Raw genomic sequence first — 16,661 nt, 5'->3', positions numbered from 1 at the left:
AAAGGTGGCTTTGAGTGAAATTTAGTGAATGCTGCTGCATTTTAAAAATTATTTTTTTTAGTCGTTGACATGGTGCCAGGCAGCTGCTTTTTATCTGCTGCTATCTGAAGCTGTCCTGACCGCCATCTCCACACAGGCTTATTACTTTGTGTCATATCAGCTTCCGGCACCTGTGCAACATGAGAGCGCCAAGTAATCTCGGCATGTTACCTGTCCTTCTCTGCATAACCGGGGTGGCGGCCAGGCCCCCCCCTTCCAGTCAGACCCGTGTGCTGACAGATTGTTTTTTCTTTTTTCACTAGTTCCAGTCCTCCCTCCCTCACTGCCTACTACAAGAGCAAAGTTTACGCGCTGATTTTCTTGGCTGTGGGATTCCGGGGAGATAGAAGAGAGCTTCAAGGTGAAGTGGGATTAGTGGAAACTGCTGCCATTTTCCCCCAATTTATCTGCAAGTCTCTGATAGTGGTGAGACACAGACTTTGGCATTTTAGTCTCGCCCTCAACCAGTCCACACTTGGATCACGGTGTCCCAGTCATGCAGGTCGTTTTATACTTACGTCATGGCTAGACACACCGATCAGCTGCAAGAATTGTGACCACCTTCCCTAATATTGTGTAGGTCTCCCTTGTGCCTCCAAAACAGTTCTGACTCATCAGAGAATGGACATGGGCCTTCTGAGGGTGTCCTGGTGCATAGATATATACACACAACAGTGCAACTGGGAGCAAATGTATGGGTGATGCCATGGATTCAGTGTCAGTGGCTTGAGACTTTTGGATTCCTTGGAAAATCAAGAATCAGCTCAGTGTTTTGTTCAATACTGGAAACAAGAGAGAAAAAAAAACAGGATAATCTGTCAGTTTCAAAAGTGAATGTTCTTTGTGGTGAGATAAATGATGCCGCCCCTCCGGTGGCTGTAGCTGTCCATCCATTAGGACACCTCATTAGTCGCAGCTCGTTTGGCAATCGAAGCCCATTAGCCACTTAATGGGCCCCTGCATGAACTCAGTGTACGTACAGTAGCACTCGACAGATGGTCCGGAAAAGGCTCCCACAACAGTTTGCTTTTTCTCTCGAATTCAAAACCACAGTGATGTTGTACTAAAGAAAATCACTGTGGATAACTTTTAGTACAATTCCAGTTTTTTTTTGTGACCTCAGCATCGGTGAAAGTGCAAACATTAAGGGAGACCAGGTCAAGAGATTCAACAAATATGTGTAAATATACAATGCACAAAGATTGGGGTGGGAAGTGATTGGCTTGAGTTGCATAAGCAGCTACGTGATCAGTCACAACGTAAGTTACCGCAGTGAGCAACATTTCCACCCGGCTGCTGACACAATGCTACAGGAGAACCGGTATAGATGGTGGTTTTCATGCAATACGACTAATACATGATGCTGCAAAGAACGGAAAGTACAAATGCCCTGAAATCTTCTATTCCCCACTGTGTGCTGGATTATTTGAACACCTGCTGTGATCTGCATGAGGCAGACCTCAGATCTCGGTATTTTTTTTCCGGTATCTGTTTGTGCTTAAACAGTTTGAGTTGGGATGCTGAAGCACCGCTGCCTTGCTCCATTCAGTATAGGTAAACTCATCAGTATTTATTTTGTAGAGATAAAACAGAAATTTCTTTCAGCCTGAAACTCAAATCGGCCTCCCCTGCAGTGCTGTTTACCTAACCAGCTCCTGAGCTTAGCAAGTGAGAGATGCCGCATCTGGAATTATCTGATCCCTCTCTTCTCCAGTACCTAAACACTACCAGTGAAAGTGAGTATGTCCCGCAGGCCCCATGGGAAAAAAAATGAGCAACCAATCAGAGTGCAGGAAGAGGATGCCTGCTTGAACAAAAAAAATTAAAGGACCTTCCTACATGAGACTAGTGGCCAAACCGTGTCACTACAACTAAAACGGTCAATACTTTTTTAAAAATGTAAGTTAGAAACTGACTGGTACAAGACTTACAAGACAATACTTCAGAGTAGGTTAGGTGTGCATTTTAAGTTAGCAGCATAGACTGTATATAAATATGAACAACGCATCTGCACAGTATGGTCCCGGAATGGAGGCACGTGGAGTCACATTACCAATGACCCGCCTACACTTCCTCCAGTTTTTAGTATGATTATCTGCTCTACCTCCACGAGTTCCAAAGAAATACTGCATTATACACTGTGCTTTTTTTTTTTCCTACTCTGTTCGGGGACGCTTCAGTGGTTGGCATGGCAACTTTTAGTCATCATGACGTCACATCCTGTTTATAACTAAAATTAAACTTATGGACACTTGAACATGCATGAGTGGACCACCACTGAAAAAATATTTGACGTGTATTTTAGTGTGGCCCAAGCGGATTGAACTGAATTTAATCAGTAATATGGAGGGGGTGGAGCTTATGACCTATCCTGCAGCCAGCCACCAGAGGGAGCTCTACTTGCTTTGGCTTCACTTTCGGGAAGCCGTTCCATCATCCATCTTTATTTACAGTCTATTGTTCCCACTGCAATGGATTCAGTAACTCTCATTTATGCCTGGCACATAAGGCTAGCACTCGACAGTGTCACGATGTCAAATAGCAAATGTTCTGATGACACTGATGCGTATAGACACAGAAAAGCAGCTGACTTAGCAGCAGCCAAGCAAACTGCTAGCCTGTAAGGTATCACAATCTCCCAATGCTGGTTTTCTTATGAAACATTAAAGAACTGACATAGTCCCTTATAAAAAAAAATCTTTAACTAATCCAACCCTGTTAAAAAACACTTACAATTGAGGAAATTTTAGACACTCTTATCTCTGTGGGCGCAATCATTTAAGCATGATTTCCCATATGTAATGCAATAGCATTAAATTAAACTTTCATAACTCTGAAAACAATGGGTTAAATTTAGTTACCTCCACCGCTACCTCCAGATCCTGCTTCATTACACAAGTCTCTGGCCTAATGTATCGCTAAATGATTTCTATGTTCAGTCAGTGACAAATACCATGTAAGTATAGGATCAAGCATTGTATTCCTAACACTGCATTTTGAATTGAATGGTTATGAAATGGAGCATTGAATGAGCTCCAGGCTGCATCAAGGTGATGTAATCGCTTGCTATAAATCATACAGCACGGGACAACGGGACCCCATTCGTGGCCTAAATTTCCATTTTAATTTTCTGCTCAGTGGAGTTGATATATGGCAACGACCTTTCCTCTCCGGATCGATGAAAACGAGACTCTCTCTCGGATGAGGAGCCCAGGTAAGCATGTGTTAGACATTTCCCATCCAGTCGAGAGAAATGTCAGACGCCATGTAGGCTGGTTTTCTTAGATTAAACAAAGTTCATTTCATACGCCGCAGCCTCGGGTTTTACCCGTTTTGCTCAGGGAAGTCGGATGGTGGACTTCCAAAAAGTTCCACCTCCGTTCACGCATTGAGACTGGAGTCTCCAACTAATAATGGGTGATTAGAGAACCATTCACAGGTAAGTATCTAGTCATTAACAGACCCTGTAGTCTTGCAATTTCAGTCTGGCAAAACTAAATGATTGGTTAAACATCTTCAAGAAACGCAACAAGTCCAATTGCTCTTGTTTGACCTGGATGACTGAGAACCTTCACAGACAGCAGGATATGTCCTACCTCACCTTTAACTTCACCATTGACAGGAAAAGTTGTGACAATGCAGGGGCTAGGAACAACTCAAAAAACATGAAAAACAGCACAAGGTGTTGACCTGGCCTTCAGATTCCCTAGATCCCAAACTGATCAAGTATCTGTGAGATGATCCACAGAGGCCCCTCCCTTCTACCCACAGGACCCATAGGCCTCCACTAACAACATTCTGTTGCCAGACACCAAAAGACACCCCAATGCTTTCTCTCCTCCAACCTATATCTTCTTAATTCTGACTCCTCTGCAATTCAAGATGTCACCATGTCCTGTGCTGCAGAGGAGCCAAGCTCACCTGGGTCGACTCCAGGTGTTCAGGCATTCAGTCCTTCAACCATGCGATAATTTCCAAAAGCAGGGCCACGGATAACAACAGAAACCCTGAAATGCCGAGTAATTCCAGTGAGGAGGCATTGACGTAAGAAGGAGTATTTTAGAGAAGAAGAAAAAGGGGAGAAAGACTGCCAAGAAAATGTTGAAAGCCAATGCAGAGGACAATGAAGTGTCTGTCTGAAGCCATTTGGCAGCTCAAAGCCAAAGCCTGGGTTACCAACATACACTTGTCACCACTGTGAGTCTGATTAAGAACACAAAAATGCACACAGTATACACACTGTTGTTTTGTTAGACCTAAATATCCACTACACTGATGAGTGTTTGCTTATTTTGTGTAAATGACACAGATTTGCACATTGGACCTAATTCAAATAGCTGAATAGTATCCGTGGCAATGTGCATATGTTCATATTATACATATTCAGCAACATGTACAGTATATCTAGACAATATTTATTTCTTTAGCAGGATTTGTAATGCTAACAACCACAGACTGTAAATAAAAATGGACGAAGGAACAGCACCTCTAAAGTGAAGCCAAAGTAAGTAGAGCTCCCCCTAGTGTCTGCCTGCAGTATAAGTCATAAGCTCCGCCCCCTCCATGTTAGTGGTTGGGACTTGGGCCAAACTAAAACACTAAAGTACACATCAATCAAGGATAGTTTCTCTCAGTTTAGGTAGTTAACATAATGCTGATGCATACTCAAGTGTCAAGTACAGTGTATAATCCAACATTTCTTTGTAACTGGTGGAGATAGAACTGATTTAATCAGTATTAACATGCGAGTAAGTAAGTCTGGCGGAAGTGTCGGTGGGTCATCCATAACACGGCTACGCGTGGCTCCACTTCCGGGCCGTACTGCCAAAACCCTAGTTCAAAACTCATAAAATGGCCGATAGTTTGGCCAATGCAAGGAAGTGGGGACGCGTACTCCATATTTATAGACAGTCTATGCTTACAACCCATACAATGCTCGACTTGAGTTTTTATTTTATACTGTTTGTCATCATATAGTATGCAATAAAAAGAGTATTTATATGCAGTCCTTTCACACACTTTTGTACATAATAGCCGAGTCTACTCTTACATTATATTTGTTTCTTAGTTGTCCTTGTTAATAGTTGTTATGTCTATTTCTATGTAAGAAGAGGGAATTCTTTAATCTTATAATACTGTTAATGGCCATTTCTACTCTCATTTGTTTGTCAGACTGTGTCCCTTTTGAATAAATTAGAAATTTGCTCCAAATTTGCTTAAAAATATATAAATGTATACCAGTATAAAACTAAACTTTAGTTACACTTCAAAGGTCAAAGGTCATAGTGGTTTTATTGTTATTTCAACCATGTATAGCAGGTGCAGGGCATAGTGAGATGAGAGAACGTTCTTCCAGGACCATGGCGCTACATGTAGACATAGGGCTGAGTACAATACAAGGGACTGAGCATAAAGTACATGAGTGCAAGCTTGTGCAGACAATACAAAACAGTGCAAACAGTACGAACAGTGCAAACGCTGCAAGAACAAGAGACAGTACAAAGACAAACAGTACCATACAGACAGTAGGAGACACTTGGGAGACGATGCACAGTTCGTTAGTGTGTTGGCAGTATTTTAACAGGATATTAGCACTGACTGTACTGGATATTAGTCACAGAGGTGATGGTTCTCATATTTCTGCACCGAGTACTTTAACCGCCATCTTGTGGTCACATGTGCTTACTACAGGAACAGTTGCTCTGTGGACCGTCTGTAAGCTGATTGGCCAAACAGCCAAATAGTCTTTTCCCATTGGCTTGCTACAGTGTCGTCACCGCGCACTCGTTTGAATCACGGAAGGGGCATAATCTCCTCTGCAGCGTCGAGAAAAACTAGTCAGCTGGAAACGGCAACGTCCATAACTGGTAACTTTAGCGTATGTTAAAGCGTATGTTTTTAACTCATTTACAGTTCACTGGTGAACAAATACGTCGCCTAAGATATTCCAAATTGGCAACGCTACACTGTTAGCTATAGCAGCTTGTGTTAACCCAGCGTACCGCTCAGGTATACAGTCATGTCACAGAGCCAAACACAGTAAAATTTCTTTGTGAAAACACTCGCCACGTTCGTTTAAAACACTTTGTTTTTGAAGGTACCTCTTAATTAAGCTCCGTGGTTAATGCGCACGTTAAGTTGGCCCACTAATATTTAGTTTTCCAACTGTCATAGACCTTTTGTGGATAAACGGCACATTAAGTTTCGCTAGTCTGTGTCATTTTTATCAGTTTGAAGAGTGTTTGATACCAAAGTCGCTTCAGATTATATATATCTATATATATATGTGTATATATATATATATATTAAAGTAGTTTCAACAAATACACCTGTCAAAATTACTGCATTTCAGAACTGTCCTTAAGAACACATACTGATAATTGTTTTCCACAGCTTGAAGTTTGACTGTCGCTTTGTAATGACGTCACGTTGAGGGCTAGTAAACAAAGGCTCCCAATTGGCTTTGGCAATATTGTTTTTTAAAAAAACCTTCATGCCAATAAAGCCCATTTTGAATTTGAATTTGACTTCATAGGCTATATTCAATTTTTAGTACCAGCTAACTATTAAAATTATATGGTGATATGGTATCAAGCCAAAAAAATGTGGCCACCGATATAGGTGAAAAACAAGCGTTTAACAATTATTTGTTTGATGGTCAATCATCTACCCTCTAAATTCACTAGAATCACTAGAAAAACAAGTTCAATCATTGGTATTATACATCTGATTTGCATTTGCAGGTTGTTACTGGCAGTCCACCATAGATTTTTTTTATATTCTATTAAAAATCATTGCCAGCAAAGCCTCTAATGTTGTGCTTTTTTTTTCTTGCAGTGCTGTGAAATATGGAACTGGTAAGTTACATGTAACAAAACTGCATTCTGATGCTCATCGCAGTGCATACAGGCGTGTGTTTGAAGGGAGGGGGGGCTGTCACAGAGATCGTGGATGGGTGGATCGCCTTTCAGTCACTGCTGAGCTACAGTAGTGGCAGCTCCTGCCAGTCAAAGGGTATGGGAGGGGGGGGGCTACAGAAACACTTGTGGATTTTAACAGGAGCCACATTATTCAAGAAAGGCACACAAGTGCTGCAAAGTTTAGAGCGACTGATACTACTTCTTTGTGTGGAGTGTAAGAGATTTGAAATTGGATATGGACACCGGGAGCCCACATTTTTTACAATCGAGAAATAAGACGTATGTTTATCTGTGGACCTACAGGCAGTTTAAGGTAGAGCTAAAACTTTTCATATGTGCAATAAATTTACATTTAAACTGGAAACTGCTGATTTGTAAATAACCGTTTGTGTCTGTGTTGCAGCAGGAGCAGGTGGAGTGGGATGACGTGAACAAACTGCTGCAGCATCATGGTTTTAAGCCAGTGTTTTTTGCAGATCCTGTTGAGAATGAGAGCCTTTCAAGTAAGAGCCAAAAGATCTCAATAGTTTTTTTTTGTGGAAATGTGAATGCTTTGTTAAGAAATATGTTTTTTTTCTAAGAAATATTTCAACAGTCCTTATAAGTGATGCCTCTGTGTCCTTAGATTTGGTCCTGCTGGACAAAAAGTCAGCTGTTGAAGTGAGGACAACTCTGAGAATGATGCTGACAGACTCAGAGAGGAGACAGTCTCTCATCCAGGAGCTTGTTAAGTCCAACAACCAGCTTAAGTAAGTTCAACGAAGAAAGCTGTAGAACGTTTTTATACCAACAGAAAAACATTATACTATCTTCCTGGACCATTTGTTTCGTCAGTCACTGCCCTATTTTATATTAAGCGGCAACGCGTTAATTTTTTATTTTAGGCCATGTCTTAAAATATGTCTGCAGCGTAAGATTGGTATATTGACAGACAGCATTCATTCTGGTGATCAATAGTGGTGTCCCTCAAGGTTATGTGCATAGCCCACTTCTGTTCACTCGCTGGATTGCAAATGATGACAATAATTTACTGCTCAGTGACCAGTTTTAGGTTATATTTAACAATGTTGTGTTAGAATGTTACCATAGTCTACATCATCATCTTTTTTTATTATGTTTAATAAAAAATATGACTTTTAAATGTGCAGACACAAGTTTTAAATACTTACGCATTCATATTTTCCTTTGGTCTAGAGAAGTGACAATTCAAAATACAAGAAAAAAACACCATGACGGTCAGGAGTCCAATTCCTCAGACAAAATGTCTATTTGCTTTAACACTGTTACAGTGATACTGATTTATGTTATTTATATGTTAAATTCACACAAATACCCTTAATGTTCGTTAAATTCACTGCTGTACATTTACCGGTACATGTCCAAACAGTGATGATGTAATATTATTTGAAGATATTTTCAGTAACATTGAAGCAAATTGCAATACCATCTATCTAAACATTCAATCCATAAACTTAAGAAATTCTCTCATCCTATTCCCATTGCCATTTTGGCAATCAAAAACCGTCTTCCTGCAGGAATGTATGGAACGAGGCAGAGTAACGTCAAACCAGGGATGAAAAGCTGGTGGTCTCTTCCCTGTGTTCGTATCATGTCAGTATGCGACTGGTGAATAATGCATATGCGGTGTCGCATAGACCACCTGTCCATCTGTCACCCAATCTCATCGGTATTAGAGGAGTATCATATGGATGCACCCCCTGGACCTCACAGATCAGTGCAGGTATGAGGTGTAAACCTGAGGCTGAGTACGGCCCTCCTCCCTTGACCGCTCAGTTTAGACGGCTGGCCAGCTCTAGGAAGAGTCCTGGTGGTTCCAAACTTCTTCCATTTACGGATGATGGAGGCCACTGTGCTCGTTGGGACCTTTCTCCAGATTTGTGCCTCAAGACAGTCCAGTCTCAGAGGTCTACTGACAATTCCTTTGACTTCATGCTTGGTTTGTGCTCTGACATGCACTGTCAACTGTGGGACCTCATATGGACAGGTGTGTGCCTTTCCAAATTATGTCCAATCAACGGAATTTAAAACAGGTGGACTCCAATTAAGCTGTAGAAACATCTCAAGGATAATCAGTGGAAACAGGATGCACCTGAGCTCAATTTTGAGTTGCATGTGATTTCTTAGTTTTTTGTTTTTAATGAATACTTTCCAGATGCACTGTATATGTACCTCAGAGGTTGCGCTAGACTTTTTCGTTGTTGACAGGGTCATAAAAATATTTTTACCCGTCACTAGCATTTAGTTTTCATTAAATTTTCATTAACTTTAAGTACTTTTTCAGAACAGCATTGACTTTTAATGGCTATATAAAAAAAAATATATAAAAAAATTTGGCTGCCGACCGGGACTGCTAGCGCTAACAGCTCTCAGACAGTACCGTAGGTAGTGCTTCGGTAGCTGAAGTGCTTCAGTGGTATGCAAATTCCATTTTGGTAGCCGTTGGCCGCATAGACATAGACATAGACATAGACATATATATATATATATATTGTATATATGTCTATTAGCCAAGCTCTGACTTGTGCATCAGTAGAGACAAGAGCCAATTAATAAAGTCACTCGCCACCAAGTGGTCAGGGGTGTGAACTGCAATCTGTCAAAATGACGGATGGCCTTCAGATTTTTCTGTCACAGTTTTAAAAAAACGGTCAATGACGGAAAATATTCGGTTAACGCGACCCCGATACCTATATAACTGTTCAGTGTGTCAATTCGAAACCACGGATCTTCTGCTGAGGGGCATGTTAATGTTGAAACAGAAGAAGACATCTGAGATCTTACACATCCATGTATTGCTTATTGACAGACCATCAACACAATGCTGTAAATGTCATAATCTCAGCTCTTCAAATGAGTTATTAGCAAGTAAGTATGGAGCCTAGTGAAAGCAAATAGAAAATGTAAGAAATGCTTTTAATTTTTAACAAAAAATTTGAAATATTATGTGCTGGACTTCATAGGCAAATATAACCTTGAAGAAGTGACAGGAGTGACAATTCAAATAGTTTCCTTCCCTGTATGCAAATATATTTAGTCATGGCTAATGGCCTGTTCACACCTTGCATTAAGATCCGGTCAGGGCAATCATGTACAAAAGATGGGTGTGAACACCCCCAGGACACATTGAGTGATTTAATTTCTTTATTGGGGGTTTTTAATGCGTCCTCGGTCGCATTAAAAACCCCTATACTCACACGGATGCTCCTGTCTCAGCTGAGCTTTGCCTCATTCAGAAAGAAAGAAATATATGGTCGCTATTATAAATGATCGCCTGTAAATGACACTTGCCGGTGTGTGCATGTTTCGTGTTCTTCAGAGGGGAGGTTCAGGAGCACATGAGCCGAGCAGCTCATCAGTCCAACAGGGTCACGGAGCTGGAGGGCTTGCTAGATGAGGTGAAGACCAGAGTCCAAGACCTGGAGGACCGCTGCCTGGACAAGGCTGTCCACCAGCGCAGCCACATACAGCAACTAGAGCAAGAAAATCGAGAAGCACAGGTGTGCCATCCAACTAGTTTTATTTTTTTACCTATTTATTTCACATTTTTTAATAGATATACATCACTTTTTCTGTCTACATGATAGCTCCACTGTTTTATATTTTCAGAAACAGTGTCAGGTCCTGGAGCAGAAGCTGTCTAAATGGAAGGAGGAAGCAGCTGAGCTTCAGAAGAAACTTTACTTCGCCGTCAAAGAAGAAGAGGAACGGATGGCTCGACATAGTCAGATATTCCAGGTCATCTGCAAGAAAGCGAGCCAGCCGAGCTCTTCTGCAGATCAGGAGTAAGAGCTACTGCATTTTAGAAAAAATCCATATGAACTAAACTGCGGTTACATTTTTTGTTGTTCATAACTATTTAAAAGTGATTTTGCCATCATATATATGTGTGTTACGTTCACTGATGTGGTTCTACTATGTGCAGGGTGCTGGATGTGATCGACTTCTACGACACCAAAATGAGTCAGCTACTGGATGAGCTCAGGTAACACACGCCTCTGCGTTTGTTGATATAATAGCTAAAATAGCAGCGTGTGACATTTAAAAAAAAAAAAAAAAAATTAAGTCAAAAGGTGGAGTGTGATTGAAACTGGGGCAGACAGATGACACTAACCCAGACAGCTAGCTACCTGCGAGGGCATACACCCATCATTCAAAGGGTCCACGCCCTTATTGATGCATAACTTGATTTCATTTAAACAGGCGAGTTATATAACAAACAAAAAAAAAGAGTTGCCATAAATCAGGGCAAATTTTCTTGAGCTGATGCAAAAAAGACCGTATAAGTATTTATTGAGATGGCAATATAACACAGGTATCTGAATTCTGTTAACTGCTACAACATCGACCCCTGTACCACGATTTCCTTTTTTTTATTTTTTTTTAACAAACCATTTCACAAATTGTTAATTTAAGCACTGAAGTAACTTGCTAATAACAAAAGCTGGAAGTCTGTGTTACGTTTTCAATAACAAGGGGAACTGGCAAATATAGAAAATATAACTCTTTTTCTCTGTAGGTGTATGACATGTTCCTCTGAACATCTCCATGAAACTAAAAGGCATTTGATAGTAATATAGGAATTAGGCTTGATTCTTTTAGCATTCATAGCCACTTAATTTTGTACCCTGACTGCTGTTTGAAGTCCTCAAATATTACTAGAAGCGAGGTAATGGAATTTTCTATGTCTGTTAAGCATGTGAAAATGTTGAAGGCCAATGGAGAGGCATCTGATTTGGATACGAGACATGACTGTGTCTTTCCTCAAGTGTGTCACACCAGGAAAAGTTGGTTCAGGGTTCAAACTTAGTCCATTACCAACCATGACTGGGGGGTTTTCATACGGAACAAAATTTCCCAAATTTTCCACTTGGGGAAAATTCTATCTCTGATTGAACTCATCCATTGGTTCAGGGAACACAGGGTGTACACCCGGAGCAGTGAGTGGCCACCCTTGCCATTTTTGTCTCGGGAGCAGTTTGGGCGTCAGATGCCAAAAGGAATCCAAAGAATTACTCATGTAATTGTTTGGATTCCTTTTGGATTACTGGCATCAGACGTCTCCGATTCATCGATGTGAATAAGTCCTACCCAAGTACCTTTTGAAGCATATTGCCAGCATATGTCCTTGGAATATGTCCTACCGTATTGTATCGTATCGTATATGAGACACTGTTCTGAACTGCTAAAATCCTATACCCATTCTATTCAGCGACTGTGGCTCAGTAGGTAGAGTGGGTTGTTCACGAACAGGTTGCTGAAGTGTCCTTGAGCAAGACACTGAACCCCTAGTTGCTCCCAGTGCATGGTACTGGTGTGTGAATGTGTGTGTGCTTGGTTGAGTGAATGGGTAGATGCGTCTGTGACTGTAAAGCGAGTACCAATAGAGCCCATTAAAGTGTGCTCTGTCCACACAGTATGTCTGGCCTCGTTCTCTTAGTATTTGCCTTGAAACCGTAGCAACCATCACAACATCTCTTGCTAAGAACGCCACTGAAATAATTAATACAAGATTTTGCAGCTATTGACACCCTTTCAGTCCAAAAGCCCAGATCAGAGTTCTTCTTTAGCCCTCAGCTCCCCAACAAAACACACCCGGTCTAAATTAAGTTTAAGTAATGGCTGCATTAGTTTTGGGGTTCATTAAGAATGTGGACCGAACCTAATTCTGATGGAGCTACAGCTGTCTGTTTTGATCCCAGGTCTGTCAAAGGAGAATCCGAAGGATCTAAAGCACCGGATCAAACAAGAATCAAAAAGACATCCAGTCTGAAGGTAATTGACGGAACCTTTTCATTACAAAATGGATTTTTGTTAAAGCAATAAGTAAAATCTAATTTCTTCCCAGGCATATCAGGAGCAGCAAAAGGAAAGCAGAGCTGAGGTAGAAGAGCTAAAGAAGGAAGTTGAGTGCTTGAAACAAGAGTTGGAAAAAAGGTGTGAGTGATTTATTTTTTATTTCATTCACTTCTGAATTCATGTGCTATCATATTGGTATTAATACCCACTGTATTTCTGCTTGTAGGCCGACTCTCAAAGAAGTAAAGTTCTACAAACACAAACTGCGACGTTTGGAGGGATTAAACAAGCACAGCAACCTGAGGTGGGAACTGTTCTGAGCTCTTAATTGCCTCTTTCGGCGCTGTGGCCCTGTTCTAACCCCACCCAGTGAGTCATGGAAACACTGGCACAAAAACCATGTTCCTCTTCGACATGGGTTGCCTTCAGGTGTGCCTGTCCTTCAAAAGTTCCTGCTATTGAAATTCTTGGTGGACACCAACTTCAAGACAAACTCAAACTCCGGAGGAGTGCAGGATTTATACATTTTTTTATTCAACCAACGTCCTTTGTGTTTGGGAGCTCAAATGCGATCAAAAAAAAGGTTAATTTTTAACATGATGTGTCTCAGGCCCCTTGCCAACAGTGTAGTCTTCAGAAACCGAAATGCGCATTCAGTCCGCTTGGAATCAGGTTCCTGATTTGCAAATACGCAATACCCCACTTCTTTACCCTCAAAGACTGGATGATTGTCCATCTGTATCGTGATAGGCAGTCGATTCAGAACTAATTTTTCAAGTAAATAACCTGTGATGAAGGTGCCAGAACTTTCCATCAAAAGTTCTAGGAACTTCTCAAGGACTAATGTCTGAGGGTGAAAGTTCCCTACAGCTCTCTGGCCTCTGAAAGTAGTAAATAATTAGTTGTAGAATCTCATGGGCTTTTGGTTATACACTAGAAGCACAGATAGCAGCTCCTCAAAGGTTCTTAGTTCCTGGGAAAATTTTCGTCCAGTGGAAATGTACTTTAGCTTCCATTTAAGAGAGCCCTAGCCAAGAAGGTTGTGAACCACCTTGCAGCTTGAGAGATAACTATCCATCATTGACACACTTGGTTTCTTTGCCGGGCTTTGTCACACTGGGCAAATGAATATGAATGAATAAGTTTATGTATCCATGTATTGATTTAAATAGAAGTACATCGCTTATATCCAGAACCAACCACCTTTACAGATTGCCTAAAGAAGACTACACAACTGAGAATAGTAAGAACACAGACGACCAAGGCAGAGAGGCCAGTCTGTGCGCCCACTATCACCATGTAAGTGGGATTCTTAGCCGATCATTCCCTCTTCAACCTTTGTAATTTTCTGAAACCTACGTTTTCTGCGTTTTCATCCAGCTGTTGACTGAGATCAGTGCAGTCGTGACCAATACCAACGCTCCGTTACAACTGCACAGACAAAAACCCTCCACTGTTGGCTTTGAGCCGACTGATTTCCGGACCCTCCTCCCTACGCTGGAGGTGTGGGCCCAGCAGCTTCGTCTACTGAAGGTAAACACCGACTACCTGGACGCTTGAATTCGTCCTTAGCCTTTATCCTGGATTTGTCTGTCTCCAGGTCATGTTTTGGAGATGAGTGGATTTCTTATTTGCGCTCATGTTTAGGATCTTCAGCGCAGTTTAAATGTATTGTCAGCCAAACTGATGCCCTGGCAGCCGACCGGTGGCGACTGCAATTCTGGTGAAGCAGTGAAGGTGGAGGACATCATGTTGCTGGTGGACACCATGCTGGAAAACATGTCTACTGATGACGAAAAGGTACAATTATGTGTATTATGTGTATGTCTCAAAGGCCGAAGGAATTAAATGGTCCCAGACTCCAGGGAACACTTCTTAATGAAAGAGCGTTGCGTCCTGTGTTGTCCGTCCTTCTAGTCGCTCAGGAGCCCCACTCGGTACACTCTGGGCTCCATGGTGTCTCACTTCCAGAAGCTGTTTGACGTTACCTCACTCAGCGGAGTCTACCCTCGCATGAACGAGGTCTACACCCGCCTGGGAGAGATCACCAACGCCATGAAGAACCTCCGAGACGTTCTTGACCTAGGTAAAGCACAGTACTTACCTATTTCTACATTGGGTTAAGGAGGAATTAAATCACTGTATGCCTCTAAAAGTGTTATTTTGCATCAGACAGCAGAGTCTCTCCTGCTGAGGTGGTGAACCACGTGGCTCGACTGGTCTCCTCTACCGAACACACTGCAGGGTTACATAATCTGCTGGGAGACGGCGACATTGACAGGTTGGCACACGCAGAACTTTCGCATGTTGCTCGAATACAGTACGCCGCACTGCTAAATGAAGCGTTCTTCCACTCTTTTCTCAGCATCATCACCAAAGTGAAGCAGCACGAGGAGTTCTTCCCTGCCTTCCATGCCCTCATAACAGAAATCTTACAGACTCTGGGTAAACATGACACCGTGACACCTATGTCTTATCGCTTCCTTTACTTCAGTTTGTCTCTTTTCCTTTTTTAATTAGTATGTACTGTTTATTAGTCAGGATTTTACCAAGCATCCACATATGGACTGTTGTGTAATACTTTGATATGGCCTAATTCATATCAATACTCTCGACAAGCAGCTGACTTCGAGGTGGAGCGTCAGCGGCGGTTAACGCTACCACAGCCACGGGAATCACCCCGATTCTGCGCTTTGTGTTTGTTTGCAGGGGTGAGTCACCTGGACGACATCCTCCCTGCCCTGAAGTCTCTGACGTGAAGAGCCCAGTCGCCCGTTTCGGCGAGTGTCGCGTTTTTTGCCGATTGCGCAACGTGTCTTTTGTTTTAAATAAATTAATCCGAATGAGTCGCCCGATCCGTACTGGGTACATTCTTTCATTTATTCTCATTAATAAAGGCAGGAATACCTGTTCACCTGCTTGTTAATGCGATGGTTTGGCACGCACTGGGCTCCAGTGTTCAAGTTTTCTGATTTGGATTCGAATTTGATGCACTAATGCCTGAACCCGGCACTGAGTTCATTGGACTTGTGGATTTTGTGGAAATGTAAACAGTGCGGCTGCAGTAGTCACATGTAGCCAGTACACGTTTCACACCAGTAGACGGCAGCAAACAGCAAACTTTCTTCTTCTGTAACCACTTTTCCTGTAAACATTTCAGCAATATGAAATAATAAACTGCTCAGAACCTGTCTTTACAGCACCATACAGGGTTAATTCACGTATGTGTGTGCGTCAGATTGCTTGGCGCTCTTCCAAACTCCACGCAGCTGCCATTTATCATAGTAAGCATGTAGGTACAAGACCGGCACTTGGGAAAGGTAGTAATCCATCAAACCATCAAACCGTGAATCATATTTTCTTCAAATTCTTCAGCGGATGAAGAAAGATTAGGTTCCTGTTAAATCAAAAACCAAGATAAGGCTCATTATTAACACTTGATTCATCTCTGAAATGGATCGCCACTGGACACTTGAGAGATTCTACAGATCTGAGTAGATTTATTTGAAAAGTGCCTGAGATTAGCTACTGAGATAATCAACACTGTTCCACTTGTAGCACGTACCATGGAATCTCTTCAAATATAGCAAGAGCGATTTAATTTAACCCATAAAATATGGGACATGGCAAAAGTTCAGCTCTCCTTCACTGCACTGATAAGCCTTGTTCATAAATCTGTTTTCCTGAGAAAAGTACACACGTCCTGACACCTCCACGCCCGGGCAGTGATGCTATCCACACTCCTTGTGCAAGGCTGCCGACTGACTCAAGTCCGCCGCTGTGACTCAGTCGCTCCCGTCGTTCAGTCTGGCAACCGGCCCCTGTTTTGGTACACAACATGCAGTTGCGCACCGTAGTTGCACACGCCATGACTCACCAGAGGCC

The 16,661-nt window shown here is 41.9% G+C and overlaps 1 protein-coding gene across 1 annotated transcript; it reads left to right on the top strand.

The window, feature by feature from the left end:
* The first annotated feature begins 5,046 nt into the window (after window positions 1-5,046).
* On the top strand, window positions 5,047-15,639 carry cep70 (centrosomal protein 70). Its single transcript, XM_084574230.1, has 17 exons — window positions 5,047-5,906; window positions 6,877-6,896; window positions 7,363-7,462; window positions 7,585-7,708; window positions 10,297-10,477; window positions 10,587-10,762; window positions 10,903-10,962; window positions 12,680-12,752; window positions 12,826-12,914; window positions 13,003-13,080; window positions 13,988-14,075; window positions 14,157-14,309; window positions 14,424-14,576; window positions 14,694-14,862; window positions 14,949-15,057; window positions 15,142-15,221; window positions 15,486-15,639. The coding sequence occupies exons 2-17, from the start codon at window positions 6,888-6,890 to the stop codon at window positions 15,533-15,535; spliced, it is 1,692 nt and encodes a 563-aa protein (XP_084430356.1). The 5' UTR covers window positions 5,047-5,906; window positions 6,877-6,887; the 3' UTR covers window positions 15,536-15,639.
* The last annotated feature ends 1,022 nt before the right edge of the window (window positions 15,640-16,661 follow it).

The sequence above is a fragment of the Chelon labrosus genome (assembly GCF_963514085.1).
Source record: "Chelon labrosus genome assembly, chromosome: 24".
Lineage (NCBI taxonomy): Eukaryota > Metazoa > Chordata > Actinopteri > Mugiliformes > Mugilidae > Chelon > Chelon labrosus.
This window is presented reverse-complemented; position numbering and strand designations above follow the sequence as displayed.